Below are 23,992 nucleotides of genomic sequence, written 5' to 3' on the forward strand. Positions count from 1 at the left end.
TTGAAAGGTCATTGTGGATCAGAACACCACATTTACCTTATCCTCGTTAATATTTTTAACTGGATTACGTCAGTGAGATCATTTAAAATTCTAAAGGTTTGAAGGTCACTCATGAATGGCACAGGCAAGAGACAGTGACTGTACCCTAAAGACTGGCCCAATCCTCCTGTCCACCCAAGTTAGGACCAGAGAGGACAAAGCAATGGCTGCTGATGACGCAGTACGTAGTCCAATAGGCTCCCCCATTGGCAAAATATACAATGATTATTCTTTAGAACTATTCATATATTTAGAAATAGATAAAAGGAGAGTCATATCTTTAATTTAAAAGGGCTAGCAATTCAAGATAACTATAAACGGCCAATACAAGAAGCCCACCTGAAGAACAAGGTAAATGTCATTAGCGGGGTTTCATAAAATAGATATGAATGGTAATGAAGATAAAATTAAATATTACATGTATTATTCTCCGTTCCTTCCTTGGATCCAATATTACGACTCCATGTCCAATGCATGTTTAGTTTCTATTTTACAGTGCCGTTTAAAATTGTTGAATAACATTAAACATGCTGAACATTCAGGAAAAAAAGGTTGACAGAGATTGTGATTATAAATTGTAATCAAAGGCTACCTTGACTAACAGTTGCAATAATGGCAATATTAACCAATAATCGGAGCAAGTGACGATTTGGACCAATAACTAATTGCAACAAAAGGCTGATGAACTATTTTAGCAAATAGCAACTTTAATCAGCACCCACAGAAAGTATTGACCGTGATCAGCAATGGTAGTAACTAATAACTGCAAATGTAGTATCAATTCCAGCACAAAGCAACTTTAAGATTAAACCTCAAGCAATATCAGCAAATGGGCCTGCGCCCTGCAATCATAACAAATGGCTACTTTGACCGGCAGTTGCAGAAAAGGACAAATGTAACCAACAGTGGTAACACATAACTAATTTGACCAAAAAATGCTTGGGATTTTAGGTACTTGATGTATCTGTACATATTCGCTAAAGGACAAAAATAATTATGATCTGTGACAACAAATGACAATGACTGTTACCAGCATTTACAGCGTATGTTCATATTAATGAGTAATTTTAGAAAAGGCTGTAACCACGGTGCAACAAATTGCGATTGTTACCAGCCATTGCAATAAATAATAACATTAACCAATCATTACAACCAACCAACGATTGAAACAACTGATATTATTAACCAGCAGTTACATTGAATTGGGACATTAACCTGAAAGCTCAACAGAGGGTTATTTTAATCAGCAGTTGCTACATCAGACAGTAATTGCAACAACTGATGATATCAACCCGCAAGTGATACAACTTACAACATTAACCAGATATTGCAATACATGTAACAAATGTCGACTTAGAACAACAAAATGTAAATATTACCAAAATTAGTAATAGGTGGGATTACGACTAACAATTTCAATAACTGAAAATGAATCTTATTAGATGAGCGAAGACTAAATGCATTCTGTACCTACGGTATAATGCCTTTTTTTTTTTTTTTTTTTTTTTTTTTTTTTTTTTTTTTTTTTAATAAAACTGTAGCAGAGCTTTGTTAGAGGTTCAATAGAAATGCTGTAATTAGACTCTGCGTGCACAATGGAGCGTTCCAAAGGATAAGTTTAAAATGGACGATGATCGTGCACTTTTGTCTCTTGAAAAAAAATGTCTTTGTAAAAGTCTGCGGTAAAGTTTCTTGAATTATATTAAGGATATTACCGTAAGCATATCTTATTAAAAAAAGTCCAGCATTAATTTTGTAATATGTTTACAGAATTACATATTTGATGAGTTGGTATTAGAAGAAAGTTACAGAATAATAGATTATCTGATACTAGTTTAATTGAGTGCATATTTATGTTTATAACACATAAAACTCCTCTTTAAACTAATTGTTTATATATTTTTCAGTTTTCCTCGAGATAAAATCTGTTGTGTCCTTGTGCTCTACTTCCCTCAAAGATTACTTAAGAATTTCCACATGATTCGAGGCCACTTCTTTGGGATTAAGTTCTCTCTCTTAATCTTCAGTCTTTCTTAGCATCATTATCCAATTTTCAAGTAATAGATTTCAAAGAGTGGTTGTTGGTGGGGACCATAGTATAGGAATGTGATATGTAGTGTTCAACAGAGTAGTATTCTTGGCCCATTACTTTTCATATTATATACACATGATAGGTTGTTTGACTTAGATACCAAGTTCGTTGCATATGTAGATGGTGCTAAACTCTTTGCATCAATTCCATCTCCTTAATGTAGATCTCATTGAGATTGCTGAATCCCTCAAAGAGATCTAGCTAAAATTAGTCCATAGTGAAAATTATGGGGCATGAAATTGAACGCCAACAAAACTTTAAGTATGATTGTAAGTAGGTCGAGGACAGTGGCTCCTCAACATCAAGATCTCTGCATTGATAATATTTCTTTAAGTATATACAACTCTTAAAAATTTAGGTTTGATTCTTGATTGAAAAATTACTTTTGAGATACACATTTGGTCTGTTTCTACTTCTGTTGAACAAAAAATTGGTTAATTGAGGTGATCAATCTATTCTGGAGAAAGGTTTTAATTCTTTGATTCTACCTTGTTTCGAGTACTGTTCTACTGTTTGGTCTTTAGGTGATAATTCCTCATCCTGATCTTCTTATTAACCGCTGACACCGTCTTTCAGTTAGGTCATATGCATGTTACATGAGATTTGTCATAATTCTGACCATCATTTGCATTCATATCTTCCCATACAGTACCATCCTGTACGTATTACTATGTATGCAGTTAATTCTAACAGTCTTACCTTCTCCATCATAAGGTTCAACACTACACAGTATTCTAGAAGTTTTATTCCAGCTCTGAACAGATTATGGAATGATCTTCCTTATCTCGCTGTTGAATCGGTGGAACTTCTGAAGTTCAAACTTTCAGCAAATATTTTTTAATTTGGAACAGGTTGACAGTAGTCTCTCTTCATAGTTTACATATGACAGATCTATTTTAATGTTGTTACTGATTTTAAAGAATTTTGTAATTTTTATGCATTGCTTCTCATAATGGTTAATTTAATTTTTATTTCCTTTCTCACTGAGCTTTTCCAACTAAGGTTGTAACTTATCATCTAATAATAATAATAATTATAATAATAATAATAATAACTCCAAGACTTCAACCCAGTGTTTATCAAAGTATGCGTGACTTTGGCGCGATCTACACCCCCCCCCCCCCTCTGTCACTCATATATCCCTTTCTACCTCTCGGATCCTCCTCCTCCATTCCCCAACCCTTTTGCTAATACTTTCTCCTCCTCTTACTCATTCGTCCTCCTCCCTCCTCCTTTCCTCTCCTCCCTCTCCCTGATTCAACCACCACTTTGACGCAGTCACGATAGCACAGGACTTCGTAATATACACGCCATAGAGATAGCCTTGACATTGCCCTTTTCTTATTTTGATTTACTGATGAACCTTTGGACACAGATTGGAGGTTTGAAAATGCGAGATGTATTTGAGTTGGGATGCAAAGAGCAAGATATGAATATGTTGATGAATATGTAGAAGATATTAATTTTAAAGGTAAAGATAAAGGTGTCTGGTTTCAGTTCCGCGATCAACAGAATAGATGTTCACCAGAACGTCAGCCGGGGAAGCCAACACCCCACTGCAATAGCCTCCCCAGTAAACAACTTAAACTCACGGTCCGGGCTAGGATCGATCTGCCGCCATGTGAATGCTAGCCGAACACGTTACCACTGCGCTAGCTAGGAAAAATGTCATACATCCATTCCAATAAATGTAATGCTATAAAAGAAACTTTATAATGGGCATCTAAGTACAATAGCATCTGATTTTCCTTAATAAAAATGATTCAAAGTATGGTTTGCCTTCATTAAAATTACCTATGCACAGTGGCCTACTCTAATTTCCCGGTGGTCCCCTCGCATCCAGCATGAGAACTAGCTTGTCTATGCCACTCGACCTCCTCTTAACACTTGGACCTACTGTATACCAGTTTACATGTTATTCAATATTCATATGGTAGTCAAATATTTTTTACCTCTCTCTCTCTCTCTCTCTCTCTCTCTCTCTCTCTCTCTCTCTCTCTCTCTCTCTCTCTCTCTCTCTCTCTCTCTCTCTCTCTATAAATATATATATACTATCTATTTTCTTATTAACATCAATACCAATGTGTTTTTTATTTTTTGATGCGCGTTAAGAAAGTGGTGCGTATTAGAAAGCTAAAGAATATGTTTTGTTCGCCATGCGCCTATTTCTCATTTGGATTGCACGAGAAAGGTGCAACCTTTCCGAGCTACAGCAAGTATTTAGGGATGAGATTACTATCACACTGCGAGGAGTTTTACTATCAGAAGCTAGAACCTTATTAACAGAGTTCCACAGGGTTTACAATGTTTGCTTATCAGAATGTATGAAATATTATACGTGGTTGGACTCAAGATAAATAGAAAAGACAGAGATGATGAGAATGGAGTATGCAATGGAAGATGAAATATCATTGGAAGGAAAAAGGATTAATGAGGTAGAATCATTTAAGTATCTAGGAACTATGATCTCTAATACAGGGTCTTTGGAGTTAGAGTTTAATGAAAGATTGAAAAAAAGCAAATCATACAATGGCTAGGTTAAGTAAAATTTGAAAATCAAATCACCTGAAATTACATATAAGAATCAAGCTGTATATCATTTTAGTGAGATCGGTGATACTCTATGGACATGAGTCAAGGTATGACAATGAAACAGTCTCCAATAGATATAGTAGATTTGAGAACAAAGCCCTCAGAAGAGTATTGGGAGTTAAATGACAGGACACGATTAGAAATGAAACCATAAGAGAGATTACTCGTGTGTCATATATGGATGAGGTCATGATGAGGGGTAGATGGAGATGGTTTGGGTATGCTCCTCGTACTCCCCAAGAGATATAAGTTCACCAAAAATTTAGCTGGGTTCCACAAGGCACTAGAAGAGTTGGAAGTCCCAGGCCTACATGGCTGAGGGGTATGAAGCGTGAAATAGGAGATGATGAATGGAGAAATATTGAATTAAAAGCTCAAGATAGAGACAACTGGCAAAATCTAACCGATGCCTTTTGCGTCAATATGCGTAGGAGGATATGATGATAATAAAGTTGTGGCATAAGAACGGGTTTTTAGACGTTCAATATAGGTTTTTTTTTCCCGATGATTCAGTTTGAGATGTTGATAATGAAGCAAATTTGCACTAGGAGAAATTTTAACGTTTAATAGTATGTTCTTCAGGATAAATGATCTTCTCTGACAGTGGATAGGTTGTGGATTGTGGAATAAAAAACGATCAATGAGTAGGAATAACTGCAATGAAGAGGTCAGTGGTAAAATAGGTTTAACAAGGAAGACTGCATGTTCTTAACTAAATATTTGGGAGATAAGAGGATTGTTTAGCTAACTCTCCTTCGTGGAAGTTATGTGGTAAAGCTGGATGTAAAGGAAAGAAATGGTATAGTCTTGGGTTGTTTATTTAGCATAGGAAAAATAAGAAAAAGTGGAAACCACGAGAAATGTAGTGCAGAGAAGCTGGTGTTGGTGAACGAGTGAGACGGAGACTAAGAAAGAGGTGTCATGATTGTATAATAGAGATGCTCAGCAGCTGGGAAAGAAAAAGTCTAGTACTCAGGAAGCAAGAGAGCAAGACTGTGTGATAAAAGGTTTTCGATGTACTGCTAATGAGCGTTGCAATAGGAATTCCATTGATTTTAATTCTTTTTTCCGCCACATAGGCTATGTTATTTAATTGATTATTATTATTATTATTATTATTATTATTATTATTATTATTATTATTAAATGTAGTTATTCGCCGATTTTAGTAACTCTAGTAAGATTAACACTTGTTTTTTATGAATTATTTCCTTGGGCACATGCGTACTTCTGAACTGCATAACTTCCGGAGAGGTCGGGTTTTGGAGTTATTGAAATTTTATCTTCATAATGGGATATTTTGATTCGTTTTGTGTCTTCTAACATCTTTAAATATACGGAAATACCATCTAATTTAATCTCTGTTGTCGGTCCTTTTCAGCAATACACGCTTACTGCACATATAAATAAGAGACGGAGCGTTTTAGGTCCGTCTTACATATTTAAAAAAAAAAAAGGAAAAAAAATAGAAAACTTTTTATCAACTGCACAGCGTTAACCTAGTTCTAAGGTCATCTCAAACACAAAGGAAAAGAAGAGAAAGGTCTGTTTAGCAAGTAGACGGCGGTCCCTGTCAAAAAGAGACGGTCGATCTGCTGCCCCTGAAAGCGTTAGTCTTCCGACCTTTTGGTCTTGTGTCAAAAGGTTTGATGAAGAGAGATGCATTCATACTTTGTGCCTTTTCTGAGATCTTCTTCAGTGCCAACTTAAACAGTGATTAACTTTTATTTTATGGATAAGAACAAGTTGTTAAACGGTGAAGTTTGAAACAAGAAGTTCGTAACGGTTGAAGTAACAAATCATTTGTCAAGAGGAAAAGTATCTGTATAACTTATAGAGAAAAACATTCAACTTCTGTTTTATTAAGGCTATAAAAATAAGTTTATGAATAATAATTTCTTGTGTAGAGGATAAACAAATAATGTGCCTTTCTCTAAACATACTGGAGCCGTAAGATCTGTAAGGTTTATAAAAAATGAATTTTATGTATCACTGAATTTTATTGAAAATTTCCAATGGGAAGTGGTAACAACTCTCGACGAAGTTTAATATTGTAAAGTAAAAAAAATATTCAACGCCAGAATTATATGGAAATACCAACTAGTTTAAGTGAATATTTAAAAGAATTATATCGAGTAGAATATCTTTCAAAAAGCATATATTGTAGTAGATAGAAAAAGGCGTTATTGCGAAAGTTTTAATCTTATCTGAGATCGACAGTGAACCACGTCATTGTTTCTACCCTGGTGATTGTGTAACCCTTACCTTTCAAGTCACCGTGAGTTTTCGTATCTGTATAAAAAATGAAAAACAGTTTTGAGCGAGAACCCTTAAGCACCCGGATGTAGTGAATGAGGATCAAAGATAAACTGAAAGCGTTACTTCAGAGAAGAAGTGGCCCAGGGCAGCACGAGTGTCATAACTCAAACGAAGGTAAATCTCACAAAACAAAAAATAACAAAATGGCTTACAAGAGAACTGGGGTGGCAAGCAAATCCATGATGGATCTCAGCAGATCTTCTTCTAGAGGCTCAGACCATAGCAATAAACAGATAACGAATTTAAGAGGTTCAGCCTCACAATGGAATGTCGAAACTAGAGGTCGAGAACAAAGGCGGAAACCTCCTGCCCCAGAGCCACCGCCACCGACGATATCGTTAGACCCCTCCCCTTCTTCGTCGTCCTGCAAACCCTATAGCTTTTCGGAGGAATGCGTGACAGACCTTCCTCGGCCGAAGAGGGTGTCCTCTGTGCAGTTTGCAGAGGTTATCGAAAAAGAAACCATATTAGAGGTAGAAGAAACTGCCGTTGATGACTACTCAATGCCTGCTCAAATGTCACGAGATCACAGGTCGAGCACTGGGAGTTCGACCAATGCTTCCACGCCCATCACTCCCGTGAGGCCTCCTTCCTCGAGTGTGTTGTCAGGCAATCATTTGTTAGGAGCTCAGTCCATGATTCAGCTTCCTAGATGTCACCAGAGTAGTGTGACTTCTGACGATGAACCCAAAGGAACGAGGAAGAAATCGGGGGCGTTGTAAGTAAAATAATGTTTTGAATATCTGGCATTTTTCAAAGGAAGGGGAACGGTTCTATCAGTATTCTTCTCATTACAGCAATAATTAGAGTAGCAAAGGTTGGACATTTTTATTCCCTAGATATATTGAAAAGCTTAGCAATAACGAACAAAAATGGCGGAATCACGGCATGAAATTTAGGACAACCTTAGTCACTACATGCAACTCCTTGGTTATGCATTGGTGCCTAGTCACCAGATCCTCCACATAATTAGTTAATGATTTTATAATGTTTTAAAAAGAAAATAGGAATAATCGTTAAGATGCTGTTAAAAGAAAATCAATGTACTCTATATACTTCAAAGAGATTCGAAACATATCATGTGACACTGTTTAAGGCAGGGCTAGGTCATTTCACTTTTGAAGTCCACAGCCACAAAATGTACCATTCTCTTAAATGTAGGTAAGATTTCAGTTGTATTTTTAGGATAATGCACAGTAGTGTTTGTCAAATTGACACGTAAGTATTTAGAAATTGGTATTACAAAGATTGTTCATTATGAATTGTAAGTTCAGGATGTTGGAGTTAACGATCGCTGTTGAAATTGAAATATGTATCAATGTGTAAGTAAAAGGAAAACCAGTCGAAATACGGCTTTAATTGACAGGAAGATAACAACAGTAAGTTATCATTTGTTTTGATGGAAATGTGGTCTACTATACCGTAAGGCATTTTTTTTTTATTAAACATTCTACCTTTGCTGAAGTGTTTATGACCAGAGAAGTGTAGATTATAGAAAATACTTGATAATTGCATGCATTGATCGTCAGTTAAGAATGTTATCATATCCCATAATTTCCTGTGCTTTAGCTTATTACCTATATTTTCTTTACCATTCTATTAAAAAGGGTGCTCTCTCTCTCTCTCTCTCTCTCTCTCTCTCTCTCTCTCTCTCTCTCTCTCTCTCTCTCTCTCTCTCTCTCTCGTATCAGTCAGTGAATATATTCTCATAAATACTGAAAGTTTTTAAACAACAAATTCTTATGTTGTTAGATTTTGTTATATATCAAAGTGTCGTTGGTGCAATTGTGTTGAAATCCGTTTTTTGTTTGATATTGCCTTAGAATGCTCTAGCATTTGCAGGATCATGCATGCAAGTATGTTCACGCCAAGCCTGAATGGCTTTTAATATCATACAAGCATAACACGCATTGTGTGCTTATAAAACAAACAAATATTCGGATAGAGGAACTGTCCCGCTACATAACTCTACTTCATCACGAACTAATTGGTCCTCTAGGGTAATGGAACAAAGGTGAGTCTTAACTTGAAGATGTAAGATTGCTGTGTGAGTTGACGCTGTTGCGACAGATATCTCAACCGTCCAGTGGAACAAGGGAGCGATGGAGAGATAAGTGTGGTGGAGAAGTCACGTAAGTGTGGTGTCAGCTGTGTCCCATTATCTGTGCCTCCTTTTCCTCTGTGTTGTCCATATTATCATAAGTCGTTTCTCTTCTGTCTTTCCCTTCAGAATCTTTTTCATCTATTTTGTTGCAGCATTCTTTAACTTTTATTAATCTTATTCAATGTTTTTCCATTTCTCTTTAATCATCCCATCATACTTTGTCCTCTCGTTTTACACATTCTTTTTCCGTGATACTCTTTTTCTCTATCATTTATTTTCCCCTGCCCCGTGTAATATTTCCCATGTATTGTTATCTTTCCATTTCTGCATTCTTATTGTTATATTTTGTTCCTTTATGTCCTTTAAAGTTGTCTTTGCCATTTTCTTTATTACCTTTAAACTGTTTTACAAAATGTAAAACAGTTTAAAGGTAATAAACAAAATGGCTGTCTCTTATCTTTTTCTTGTTTTATCGCTTTCTTGTTCTTATGTCCGTCTGCCCATCCTGACTTCTTTTCTTATTTTTATTTCTCAACTTCCAAAGTACTGGTTATTTGTATTTTTTCTGTTCGTATTTCAAAATTCTTACCCTTCCTTTTCTTGTCCTTTTTATAATGCCTTGTAATCTCTGTTTCTTATATTTGAGTTTTTGCCTTTTCCTTAACTTTGAAAGAAGTTACCTGTATTTTTCTTGAAGTTGTCTATCATTTTTTATTTTTATTGGCGGTAGACCTTTTTCTAAATGGCTTCTTCCACGTTCTCATCTTTTTCATATCCCGTATTCTCATCTTTACTATAGTTTTTGAACGTCTTGTGGAAAAAGTCTAAAGAGATTTGCTAAAGATAATCATCTGTTCCTTAGTTAGAAGTTTACCCTTCGCAAAGGTCTGGGAACATGTGGTGCCCTTATTACTATTTCCAATGCTGTACAGAAATCCCTTGATTATGGGCAGGAAGTTCGTATAATTGGTGTTTATTTGAGTGCTGCCTTTAATAGTGTCAATCATGAGGCCCTTATTTCCACACTTAAACACAGATGAGAGTAGGTGGGTCCTTTCTTAACATCATCATTGATTTTTAAGTAATAAATTGTAAAGAGTAGTAGTTGATGGGCACCATAGTTACTATAGGAATGTAATTGGGGTGTTCCACTGGGTAGTGTTCCCTGCCCATTCCTTTTCATACTACAGTATATACGCTTTTTGGTATAGATATTAAACAAGCTCGTTGCATATGCAGCTGATGCTTCTCTTTCTCTGCATCAAATTCATATCCTAAATGTTGACCTCTGAATCTCTTAATAGAAGTAGTGCATGGTGCAAATTATCTGGAATGAAGTTGAACCTTAACAAAACTCAAAGTATGATTGTCAGTCAAGGACAGTGGCTCCTTGACATCTGGATCTTTGCATTAATAATGTCTCTTTAACTACGGAGTATATACAACTAATTTGAAATTGTGGAATGAACTTCCTAAACTGCCGATTGAATCGGTAGAACTTGAAAAGTCCAAACTTATTACAAATTCTTCTAAGGTGGAACAGCTTGACATAAGTCTCTTTCAATGGTTTATATATGACATTTATTTTAATGTTGTTTCTGATCTAAAAATATTTTCTATTTTCTATTCATTACTTCTCATATATAGTTTACTTGTTATATCCTTATTTCAAATCCTCTCTGGGTTGCTTTCTTTGTTGGAGCGCTTGGGCTTGTGGCATCGTGCTTTTCCAACTAGGTTTGTAGCTTGGCTAGTAATAATTATCTTTCCGGTCTCTGTACTATTCATAATATATAGGAGTTCCCCTTATATCTCCCTCCTCCTTACATTCACCATCAGCCGATATTTCTTCTCGCCTTCATTTTCATTTGACCAATTTCATAGATATTCGAGTTGCTTTTTTATTGTGTCAGTTGTAGCCCATGATTGCTTTCCTTCAAGTCAGTTTAGTCGGAAAATTTAAATCTTATAAAGGTAAGTGGTATTTTATCCTCCTATAAAGCGAATGTCTTACCTGCAAGCCTTTTATTTCCTCTGATGTGAGCGTGGCAAATGTTTTAATAACGCTCTCTTTCACTCCCAGTAGACTGAGAGCCCTTAAGAATAGTTCGATGGGAAATGCATCTCTTTTGTCTTGTTTTCTGAAATTATTTAAAGGTAGTATGAAGTTTCTTAAGATTCAGCAAGTTTTTATTTATTTATTGAAAATCATCAATTTTCCTTAAACCATAAATATTGTCAAGTAGAACTTAGGATTTCCTATGTTTTAGCAGCCCTCATTACTAAACTAAAAATTTTGCATCCTTTTTTTCCAATATAATTTTTCTTAACATTTATTTTCTTATTTCTTTAGCGCTTGATTAATTCGTCTTTGCACACAATATCTCTCTCTCTCTCTCTCTCTCTCTCTCTCTCTCTCTCTCTCTCTCTCTCTCTCTCTCTCTCTGAAGGTCCTTACGTATACAAATGCTTTTATTCATGGCCAATCTTTTCTGAAATTACAGTATATATTTGGATCCTATTTTATCACAAATCACCTTCCTATCTGTGATTTTATTCCCTATTTACTTTCACTTTTAATCAATGAATGTTCAGTTAATCATTTTAGAGTTTCATAGTAGGTACTTTGTCTCATGATTATCAAAATCTCACCACGTCATACCACAATCCTCACGAGTCTCTCTTTTCTCTTCCTCCTGTCAGACATGCCTTGAAAAACTTGAGCCGCAGTACGCCGGCGATGTCCCCGTCTGCGTCTCCGCGGCATAGCGACTCCGAGGGACCTCCCAGAGTATCCAAGGGGACCAAGAAATTCATGAGGCACTTCGGAGATGCCCCGCCGAGTGAAAGAGTTCTCAACTGTGAGTATTTGAAATCTCTCTCTCTCTCTCTCTCTCTCTCTCTCTCTCTCTCTCTCTCTCTCGTGATTGTATGTGTGTATGAAGAGTTACATAAAGGCATACATGCCATTCGCTTCCTAGCCTGGCATTGAGAATATATTTAGAAAGATATTATCATTGTCGAGCTAAGAAACGAATGGCTTGAGTGCCTTATTTTAAATATCCTTACGTACATGCACACATTTATACATACATTTGTATGTACGTATATATATATATATATATATATATATATATATTGTGCTCATATTTATATTTAATTCTATATGTACTGTATATATGATGTAACATATAAGCACATGAAATAAGTATGGAAAAGGTTAGTGTAAAGTATGTAATGTATTTCATTCTGGGGAGTGCAGCTAAGAGGTTAAGGAATGGAAAGCAAAAGAAGTACAGTATATAGATTATAAGTGAGATTCCACGATGTGACGGAGGCTATGCCATTGAGTGGCAATAAAGGCTTATGAAGTTTGTCTGGTTGACATGAAAAGTTTGGAAGATTTGTTCTTTGTACCGTTACACCATAAAGTATTGTATCATTTCCCGCAATGTTTCCGACATAACTTATTTAAGGTATATCGGTATATTTAGTAAACGGTATATAGCAACTATTCGCCCGATGGCGCAGGGGCACAAACACTACCTTCCAGGACACAATGGGAAAACCAGAAAATCGCTGGATTTTCCGTAATCATTTGCTGTCGTTAGTAGAGCGCGTTGGCAACAGATGAAGCTGATAAATTCGGTCTTTTGTGTACTTTTGGGGAAAAAAAGAGAGTTGGATCTGAATTAAGTTTCTCGCGACTCATCAATAATAATAGATACATAAATGATTAAAACAAGCCTATTTTGTAGAAGAGCAATATCTGCTGTATTGTAAAGCTGTCAAGGACTTAAATTTCAAAAATAGTTTTGATAAGTCTAGAGTTCTGCGCTGATCATAGACCTATGCACATAAGTTTTTTTATAGAGAAGCTTTCCGGTCTTCCCTTTATTGTTTTTGTTAGTCGCTCGAAGTGTATTTTAGCTTTAGATAAATCATTTATGATAACTATATCTTACTTGCTAATGTAAAATCTTACGATAATCTGATACAAACTCTAAACAATTTTTATATTTGCATATAAAAATCTCTATTTAATTTATATGTACGTACGATATATTTCTTAAAGTAATGTAATGTATTGTAGCATGTACAAAAATAAAGGCCTTATAAGAGACGGAAGAAAATTATGAGGACTAGACTTGCAGTTTACAGGAGAATTTGCATGGTAGGATTTGTATTGAGATAGTAAGGCAGATGGCAGCAAGACTGATGTCAGAACATTGTAGATTCAGACAATGAAAGGGGTTTTCTGTGAGACACTAATTGGAAGAGTTTGACAGTAAAAGGAAAAGTTTTGTATGGTATATAGACCTAAGAATAAGTGTGATGGAATTAATAAAGCTGTATGGGATACAGAAACCTAAGAATAATTGTGATTGAATTAATAAAGCCTCTGAATCAGGCTGTGAGCAAATCATAAGTGAAACTACTCACAGGTCTGTAATGGCTTGGACTTAGTATACACCGACTCCCCAGGTGTTATAAGTAAGTTTGGTTCTCCAGGTGGGACGTCTGATCATGCCTTTGTATCGTCAGTAATTAAGACTGAGTAGCCTGTCCCTGATATGTATCGTGTCAGACTCGTGCAAGATATACATAAAATCTCAAGCAGACTGGAATGGCATTTTGAGTTATTTTTTACATTGAATTGGTCTCAATTGTATAAAAGTGTTGAGCCTGTAATTTTCTTGAATGGAAATCTGGTCAACATAATTGATATGAATATTCCGTCTCCTGTTAAAATACCGACTGAAAGACAAAACCTTGTTCAATGGTGATAGTGGTGTGTTCTTATTCGGAAAAGCAGGAGGCCTAAAATCTTTGGAAGAGTAACAGATCAGATTTTACTTGGAATAAGTATACTAAGCTAAAAGCTGTTTCTCAGAGAGTTTATGTTTCATTTGAAAAAGAATAAATTTTGACCTTAAAACAAAACCTTTCTGGCACAACCCAGGAACATAAGTGGTGGGTTACACTTATATCTGCACTCTTTGGTGTAGACTTAACAGTTCCTCCTTCACTTTAACATATGGCTGTGTCACTCACTGCCCTTTTGTCTGATGTATTTGGCAGTAAGCAGAGTAATGAGAAAATCAGTCTTCTCCATTCGTTTTCCTGAAGCTAAATTAACTAGTTTAGCTTTTCATTCCTGTAAAATTTAAACTCTTGATGGACCTTGATGCTTACGGATGTGTAGACCCAAATGGTATTTTTCCGTTATATACCAGTGATTTCTTAGGTCTCAAGTTGCCTGTTATTTCCTACATGTTAGAAGTGGTATGTTACTCTTTTCATTAAATGTGTTTATGGTAGCTCTAGCCCTGCTGATTAATGCCTTATTTCCACAATTCCCGTACTATCTAAAGTTTTTGAACGCCTTTTGGCAAAACTTCTAAATAGGTATATTGAAGGTAATAATCTGTTTCTTAGTATGCAATTTGGCTTTCACAAAGGCCCTGGAGCATATGATACCTGCCTTTCTTACAATCTCCAATGGTGTGCAGAGATCCCTTGATTGTGGTCAGGAAGTTCGTATGATTGGCGTCTATTCCAGTGCTGCCTTTAACAGTGGTAATCATGAGGCCCTTTTTTCAAACTTTAACAGATGGGAGTATGTGGGTCCTTTCTTAAAGTCATCATTGATTTTTAAAGTATGTATGTGTGTATATATATATGAATATATAATATATATAATATATAAAAGTATAAATATATATACTGTATATATATATATATATATATGTGTGTGTGTGTGTGTGTATACTGTATATAGATGTATAAATAAGTATATATATATATATATATATATATATATATATATATATATACTGAAAATACAGAAATAAAAGATGCTGAGATGCAGAGAACCACAAGAAAAGTTAATCTTTAAAATTAAAAACCAAAACCATGAAGTTTAGTTGAAAACATTAAACATAACTAACGCCTGTGGTAGATTTCTTTCACATAGGCATGAACTAACATGCAAAGAGCTGTAAAAGATATTTGAACAAATGTAAATGAAACATTTTAGCACCTTGATTAAATCAACACAAACCTCATTTGTGACCGAGGGTTAAGCCTTATTGTTATTAAAATTGTAGAAATTATCCAGCTCAGTGAGTCGAATTTGACTTACAGGGCTGGCTTGAATAAATTTGGAGAAAGAAAATCTCGATTATATAATCAGATGATGAGAAAATAAATCAACAAATAGAAAACCACTGTGAATAAAAGTTTCAATTTTATTTACAATACCTACGCTTATTCTAAAATCTGTGAAACACTCAATATGATAAAATGTCTTTTATTACTCTTAAATCAACACATAAATCCCTTTGTCTTTTGAAAACTATGTTCTTTGTTGAAATAATCTTTACTGTTAAGACAGTACCACATTCATTGCACTTGGAAACCGGTATTTGACGAGCATATTGAAATTAATAGATAATTTCTTTGTTGGAATTACTGTATATCGTTTTCTCGCTTTTGAGTTGATGATTCCCTTGGAGAAACAAATAGTTTTATTTGTTTCAGTTTATTGATGGTAGTTTCATTATCACAGTGTGTTTGTAATTTTGGTATTATGAAGTGCTTACATGTGGTCTCAAAATCTTTAACTGAGGTTTTGACTTTAAGTCTTGATAGATTTATTGCTGATTAGCAGCTGGATCGGTGTTGAAGTCCTCAGAAACAAATGTTTTCCATGTAGGTGTGCTTCCAACAGAGCCACTCTGTTCCTTAATATTTATAGATTTAGTATTTTCTTTAAGAAATGGATCTATATTTTTCATTCCCAGGCTGCATTTTATATTTTTGCGTAGGATATCAATAATTAAATTGGATTCATTTACATTTCATTCCTGTATATAATTAGAATAATCTGTTGGTTTATACTTGATTGCTTTTATTAACATAAGGAAAATTACACTGCTATCATGTGAAAATCGTATATATTACAGATACTGTTTTATTCTCTTTTCCAATAATTTTCCTTTTTGACTTATAGGAATTGTCGCAGGATTTTTAGGGAATATACAAAGTCGTCTTTAGGTTTATCGGGAGAATTCTATTTAAGAGTTTATTTTTTTCATTGCGTTATTGTTCTGAAATGATATGATAATTCAAAAGTTTTTCATTACATTCAAATTCTTTGGAATTGTTACTAAAGTACTACACGAAGGATTGTTGTGTCACATGTTTCCTGTTGCCACTCTTAATGCGCTTGTAAAACCTTGCCAACTTAATTTCTTTCCCGTATTCCTGATGACACTTAATTCGCCAGGAATGAATTCTCCTGAAGAAAAATCATCACTCCAAAAATATATATATCCAATTTCCTTATTGTATTGTTGTAGTCAAGTAAGAATGTACATATGCAATAATATTAGCGTTTTCTAGGGATGCTAGATCTGAACCCATTCTGACTCCAATGGATTAAGTAATCCCAAAAGGGAAAACTACTGTCAATATCCTTTCCCATAGAAAAAGTTTCAGTGGCCACCGTAGGAAGGTTTTGTATTTTCATTCTCTGCAAAATGCTTATGTCGCCAACATATCCAAACCATATGAAATTTAATGAAGTTTATGCGTAATATACTGCCTTCAAAACATTGCATGTATGAATTGCTCAAAACAGGAAATAAACGATTTTCCAAGGTCATAACTTACTTTTGAATCACGTTTCTTTATGGTAGATCAGGATCATTTAACAAAATGTCTTTAATTCGAAAAAATTTTTATGTTGAGAATGAAAAACGCAGTGGAAGATTGGAGAAGTGATGTCTTGGATGTTGAACGCCCCACATACATCCGTAGTTGGTGACATCTATACATGAAAATGAATGTGTGCGCTAGTATTAGGGTTTATATATATATATATATATATATATATATATATATATATATATATATATATATACTCTTAATATAGGAATACAGAACCATACGTAAAAGCATGTGTAAAGATAATGTCGCCGATTGTATCAACATGGCCTTCGATATGATATTAGGGCTTATATATATATATATATATATATATATATATATATATATATATATATTTATATATATATATATATATTTATATATATATATATATATATATATATATATATACATACTCTTAATATAGGAATACAGAACCATACGTAAAAGCATGTGTAAAGATAATGTCGCCGATTGTATCAACATGGCCTTCGATATGATATTAGGGCTTATATATATATATATATATATATATATATATATATATATATATATATATATATATATATATATATATATATATATATATATATACATACTCTTAATATAGGAATACAGAACCATACGTAAAAGCATGTGTAAAGATAATGTCGCCGATTGTATCAACATGGCCTTCGATATGAACGACAAATGCATATTGATCATGGAATTAATTATGTAGATCATATTTTTAGGTACAGTTCAATCCTCAATACACCGATAAAGAACAGCAGAGGGACGTTATTGGCATTATTTCTCCTAAATATGGATTTTTAGACTTAATTGGAAGACTAAAGATGAAGCCTAACGCCTAAGATGTACTGTAGTTCTCTCTCTCTCTCTCTCTCTCTCTCTCTCTCTCTCTCTCTCTCTCTCTCTCTCTCTCTCTCTCTCTCTCTCTCTCTCTCGTTATTCTTGTTTTACGATGACATACTGGTTACCAGTCTCAGCTAACCTATGCAACATATATCCATGCTCACTTATACAGTACATACTTTAATATATATATATATATATATATATATATATATGTATATATATATATATATATATATATGTATATATATGTATGTATGTATATATATATACATATATATATATGTATATATATACATATATATATATATATATATATATATATATTCATTCAAATAAGCCATATTTTTTTGATACAGTAATGGCTGGATTCTCTTAACCACCTCGGGATCAGAGCCATGTGGCCAAGTAGTATGTCAATGTACATACAAATTTCCTGGACCAGGCTTCGACTCCCGGCCGGTCAGAAGCTGTTGTCTTTGTGTGATTTCGCCTGGGGGCTCTGATCCCGAGGTCGTTAAGAGAATCCAGACATTAATATATCAAAGATATATTGCTTATTTGAATATGAAAAACGTGTCTAAATTTGAAAAAAAAAAATATTAATCGAATGCCAAGTCACAAACATACCAATTAGCTACGATGGCGAAGATGGGTTGATTTCAATTTTAAGTACAAAATACCTGAATTCGACAGGTAAAAATACTGAAGAATTGTCCTTGACTTTTACCTTTCTTCGTGGCCAAGTGGTATGTCAATGTTCATGCAAGATTCCCGGACCAGGGTTCGACTCCCGGCCGGTCAGAAGCTGTTGTCCTGCTTATTAGTGTTATTAAGTCGACATGGCCTCTGAGAGGAACCAAATTCTTCTGTTAAAATGTAGTTTGCAAAGTTGTAGTGCTCACCTCGCAAGCCCTAAAACAAATGAAGATATAAATCAGTATTGCAATTTACAATATATTCACAATTCCTCCTAAAATCTAAGCCTTACTAGATATAAATTTAACTCTACAAAGAATTTACAACCATTGTAACATTAAATTTTGAATAAAATCAGCACAATTGAGTGATTTGTCAATATTGGTCAATTTACTTATTTTCGTCCGAAGACAAAAAAGTAAAAGATATGTCCAGTGAAATAAAATTAAAAATATAATTTGTTTTTCAAGTATTGGAATCTAATGGAGAAACAAAACTTGATATATTTCAAAATGTATCTGTCGCAATGGAGCAGGATTTCCAAGTAAGAAGCAATTACAGAAGCAATTGTCAATGGCAATGATTTCTCTTTCGACAGCGCGTGATGTAGTAGATGTGATCGGTTATCAATGGACGTGAATTATTCATAAGGCCACAGCCCTGCAGTGATGGGAATTAGACTTGATTGACTTCCATTTTCTCCCTTTGGCGCATGAATAGGATTTTCTCTTGGCAACGATACAGTACAGGATAAGATTTATGCTATGAATTTATAAGTATTAAAGTGTTCTTTTGCGCTTCGGATGGTACACAAGTCGATTTAAAGATCTGCTGCTACGTAAATACCTTCACGTCATGAATAATGATAACAATGATAATAGTTTAGAAGATTGAGAGGAACATTCACGTTCAATACTGGTGAGGATAGATTAGACCCCTGTTTTGTATGATAACCATTGAAATATAATTTCCCTATACTATTGGGCGAGTTAGTTCTCATTAATCTTATAGGTTTCAAGTTTATTGTAACAATGATGATAATTCCTTCGAGAAAATCCCGTTGCTTCCCTCGTTCAGTCCTAGAAAGTCGGGTATTTTAAATATTTCGATCACTGTTATATTCTTTAGTGCCAGTTTTAATGCCAGTTGACGATGACCATGATGATATAATGTTAATGTATATTTATTTATAATATCCTGTATTTTTTATGCTTATTTGAATATGGCGCTACCTTCTTATATTATCTTATAAGCGTATTATAAAAGCTATGAGGGTTGTTGGAATAAATTATAAACGCGAATTTGTTTCTAGAAGCATTTATGATTAATGTAGAACATTTGATATTGTTTATTAAATTTTTTCTGAATTTGGTTATATCACTACTTCATCTCAAACTTACGATTTCCAGTGGTACGTTGCTTGAATAGAGGAAGAGAGAATTTGTTTTTTCATCATGTAACGGTTATGATGGATTTAAAGTAATTTTGGAACTTCTAATTAATTCTCTCTCTCTCTCTCTCTCTCTCTCTCTCTCTCTCTCTCTCTCTCTCTCTCTCTCTCTCTCTACTTGACAAGAGATGAGTGTAAAGGAAGAGTGACAGTGTGTCATCTCTGTTATAAAATCAATGGCTCTCCTATGAATACAGATAAATATTGAAAATGGAAAAAAATGTGTTATTGGATTATGGATAAATGACGAGCAACACTTGGGTTAGGAAGGTGACGGAAGGAACCTTTGAAATATTTATTTTCTCGAGAGGTCAAGAGAAGAGACAGCTCCAAATCCAAAGTGCAGACGAGAGGCAATTGCCGAAAGTCACTAAGACTCTTAACAAGTTCAAGGCACAAATGGGAATTATTTGCTTAGTGGTGTAGGTGTAGCTTGAAGTACTAGGTATGAACATTTCTAAGAAGCATGACGACAGTTCTAGATCCCAGCAACAGACGGAAGGAATTGCAGAGAAACGTGAGGCAGTCTCACATACTTATTGTTGATGACGAAGAATTGCAGTTAAACATAGGGCACTTTCACTTACATTTTGTAGATGGGAAGGCATTGCAGAGAAGCATGAGGCATTTTCATTTACTTTTTGTAGATGACAAGGAATTCCAGAGAAACATGAGGCAGTTTCATTAACTTTTTGTAGATGGGAAGGAATTCCAGAGAAACATGAGGCAGTTTCATTTACTTTTTGTAGATGGGAAGGAATTGCAGAGAAGCATGAGGCATTTTCATTTACTATTTGTAGATGACAAGGAATTCCAGAGAAACATGAGGCAGTTTCATTAACTTTTTGTAGATGACAAGGAATTCCAGAGAAACATGAGGCAGTTTCATTAACTTTTTGTAGATGGGAAGGAATTGCAGAGAAACATGAGGCAGTTTCATTTACTTTTTGTAGATGGGAAGGAATTGCAGAGAAACATGAGGCAGTTTCATTTACTTTTTGTAGATGGGAAGGAATTCCAGAGAAACATGAGGCAGTTTCATTTACTTTTTGTAGATGGGAAGGAATTCCAGAGAAACATGAGGCAGTTTCATTTACTTTTTGTAGATGGGAAGGCATTGCAGAGAAGCATGAGGCATTTTCATTTACTTTTTGTAGATGACAAGGAATTCCACAGAAACATGAGGCAGTTTCATTAACTTTTTGTAGATGGGAAGGAATTCCAGAGAAACATGAGGCAGTTTCATTTACTTTTTGTAGATGGGAAGGAATTGCAGAGAAACATGAAGCAGTTTCATTTACTTTTTGTAGATGGGAAGAAATTGCAGATTAAATATAAGACATTTTCATTTGATTTTTGTTGTGATGGGAAGGAATTGCAGAAGAACATATTCAGTTTCATTTACTTTTTGTAGATGGGAAGGAATTCCAGAGAAACATGATGCAGTTTCACTTACTTTTTGTAGATGTGAAGGAATTGCAGAGAAACATGAGGCAGTTTCATTTACTTTTTGTAAATGGGAGGGAATTGCTTAGAAACATTAGTAATTTTCATTAAATTTTTGTTGATGGGAAGGAATTGCAGAAAAATATGAGGCAGTTGCATTTACTTTTGTAGATGGGAAGGAATTGCAGAGAAACATGAGGCAGTTTCATTTACTTTTTTTAGATGTGAAGGAATTGCAGAAAAACGTGAGGCAGTTTCATTTACTTTTTTTAGATGTGAAGGAATTGCAGAAAAACGTGAGGCAGTTTCATTTACTATTTGTAGATAACAAAGATTTGCAGAGAAACATGAGGCAGTTTCACATAATTATTGTAGATGACAAAGAATTGCAGAGAAACAAGAGGCAGTTTCACATAATCGTTGTAGATGACAAAGAATTGCAGAGAGACATGAGGCAGTTTCACATACTCGTTGTAGATGACAAAGAATTGCAGAGAGACATGAGGCAGTTTCACATACTCGTTGTAGATGACAAAGAATTGCAGAGAGACATGAGGCAGTTTCACATACTCGTTGTAGATGACAAAGAATTGCAGAGAGACATGAGGCAGTTTCACATACTCGTTGTAGATGTCAAAGAATTGCAGAGAGACATGAGGCAGTTTCACATACTCGTTGTAGATGTCAAAGAATTGCAGAGAGACATGAGGCAGTTTCACATACTCGTTGTAGATGTCAAAGAATTGCAGAGAGACATGAGGCAGTTTCACATACTCGTTGTAGATGTCAAAGAATTGCAGAGAGACATGAGGCAGTTTCACATACTCGTTGTAGATGTCAAAGAATTGCAGAGAGACATGAGGCAGTTTCACATACTCGTTGTAGATGTCAAAGAATTGCAGAGAGACATGAGGCAGTTTCACATACTCGTTGTAGATGTCAAAGAATTGCAGAGAGACATGAGGCAGTTTCACATACTCGTTGTAGATGTCAAAGAATTGCAGAGAGACATGAGGCAGTTTCACATACTCGTTGTAGATGTCAAAGAATTGCAGAGAGACATGAGGCAGTTTCACATACTCGTTGTAGATGTCAAAGAATTGCAGAGAGACATGAGGCAGTTTCACATACTCGTTGTAGATGTCAAAGAATTGCAGAGAGACATGAGGCAGTTTCACATACTCGTTGTAGATGTCAAAGAATTGCAGAGAGACATGAGGCAGTTTCACATACTCGTTGTAGATGACAAAGAATTGCAGAGAGACATGAGGCAGTTTCACATACTCGTTGTAGATGTCAAAGAATTGCAGAGAGACATGAGGCAGTTTCACATACTCGTTGTAGATGTCAAAGAATTGCAGAGAGACATGAGGCAGTTTCACATACTCGTTGTAGATGTCAAAGAATTGCAGAGAGACATGAGGCAGTTTCACATACTCGTTGTAGATGTCAAAGAATTGCAGAGAGACATGAGGCAGTTTCACATACTCGTTGTAGATGTCAAAGAATTGCAGAGAGACATGAGGCAGTTTCACATACTCGTTGTAGATGTCAAAGAATTGCAGAGAGACATGAGGCAGTTTCACATACTCGTTGTAGATGTCAAAGAATTGCAGAGAGACATGAGGCAGTTTCACATACTCGTTGTAGATGTCAAAGAATTGCAGAGAGACATGAGGCAGTTTCACATACTCGTTGTAGATGTCAAAGAATTGCAGAGAGACATGAGGCAGTTTCACATACTCGTTGTAGATGTCAAAGAATTGCAGAGAGACATGAGGCAGTTTCACATACTCGTTGTAGATGTCAAAGAATTGCAGAGAGACATGAGGCAGTTTCACATACTCGTTGTAGATGTCAAAGAATTGCAGAGAGACATGAGGCAGTTTCACATACTCGTTGTAGATGTCAAAGAATTGCAGAGAGACATGAGGCAGTTTCACATACTCGTTGTAGATGTCAAAGAATTGCAGAGAGACATGAGGCAGTTTCACATACTCGTTGTAGATGTCAAAGAATTGCAGAGAGACATGAGGCAGTTTCACATACTCGTTGTAGATGACAAAGAATTGCAGAGAGACATGAGGCAGTTTCACATACTCGTTGTAGATGACAAAGAATTGCAGAGAGACATGAGGCAGTTTCACATACTCGTTGTAGATGACAAAGAATTGCAGAGAGACATGAGGCAGTTTCACATACTCGTTGTAGATGACAAAGAATTGCAGAGAGACATGAGGCAGTTTCACATACTCGTTGTAGATGACAAAGAATTGCAGAGAGACATGAGGCAGTTTCACATACTCGTTGTAGATGACAAAGAATTGCAGAGAGACATGAGGCAGTTTCACATACTCGTTGTAGATGACAAAGAATTGCAGAGAGACATGAGGCAGTTTCACATACTCGTTGTAGATGTCAAAGAATTGCAGAGAAACATGAGGCAGTTTCACATACTCGTTGTAGATGTCAAAGAATTGCAGAGAAACATGAGGCAGTTTCACATACTCGTTGTAGATGACAAAGAATTGCAGAGAAACATGAGGCAGTTTCACATACTCGTTGTAGATGTCAAAGAATTGCAGAGAAACATGAGGCAGTTTCACATACTCGTTGTAGATGACAAAGAATTGCAGAGAAACATGAGGCAGTTTCACATACTCGTTGTAGATGTCAAAGAATT

General features: G+C 35.2%; 1 protein-coding gene across 3 annotated transcripts in view; it reads left to right on the plus strand.

Moving 5' to 3' along the window:
* Window positions 1–23,992, plus strand: part of LOC137649700 (protein Aster-A-like) — a 135,669-nt gene that overhangs the window by 60,592 nt on the left and 51,085 nt on the right. For 2 of the 3 annotated variants that reach the window (XM_068382671.1, XM_068382665.1), the window contains exons 2-3: window positions 6,105–7,760; window positions 11,850–12,007. In XM_068382671.1, coding sequence (XP_068238772.1) covers window positions 7,075–7,760; window positions 11,850–12,007 — 844 coding nt within the window. In that variant the 5' untranslated portion in view covers window positions 6,105–7,074. The remainder of the gene's footprint in view (window positions 1–6,104; window positions 7,761–11,849; window positions 12,008–23,992) is intronic. The other variant, XM_068382675.1, reaches the window with a different exon arrangement.

Source organism: Palaemon carinicauda, chromosome 1 (genome assembly GCF_036898095.1).
Source record: "Palaemon carinicauda isolate YSFRI2023 chromosome 1, ASM3689809v2, whole genome shotgun sequence".
NCBI classification, from domain to species: domain Eukaryota; kingdom Metazoa; phylum Arthropoda; class Malacostraca; order Decapoda; family Palaemonidae; genus Palaemon; species Palaemon carinicauda.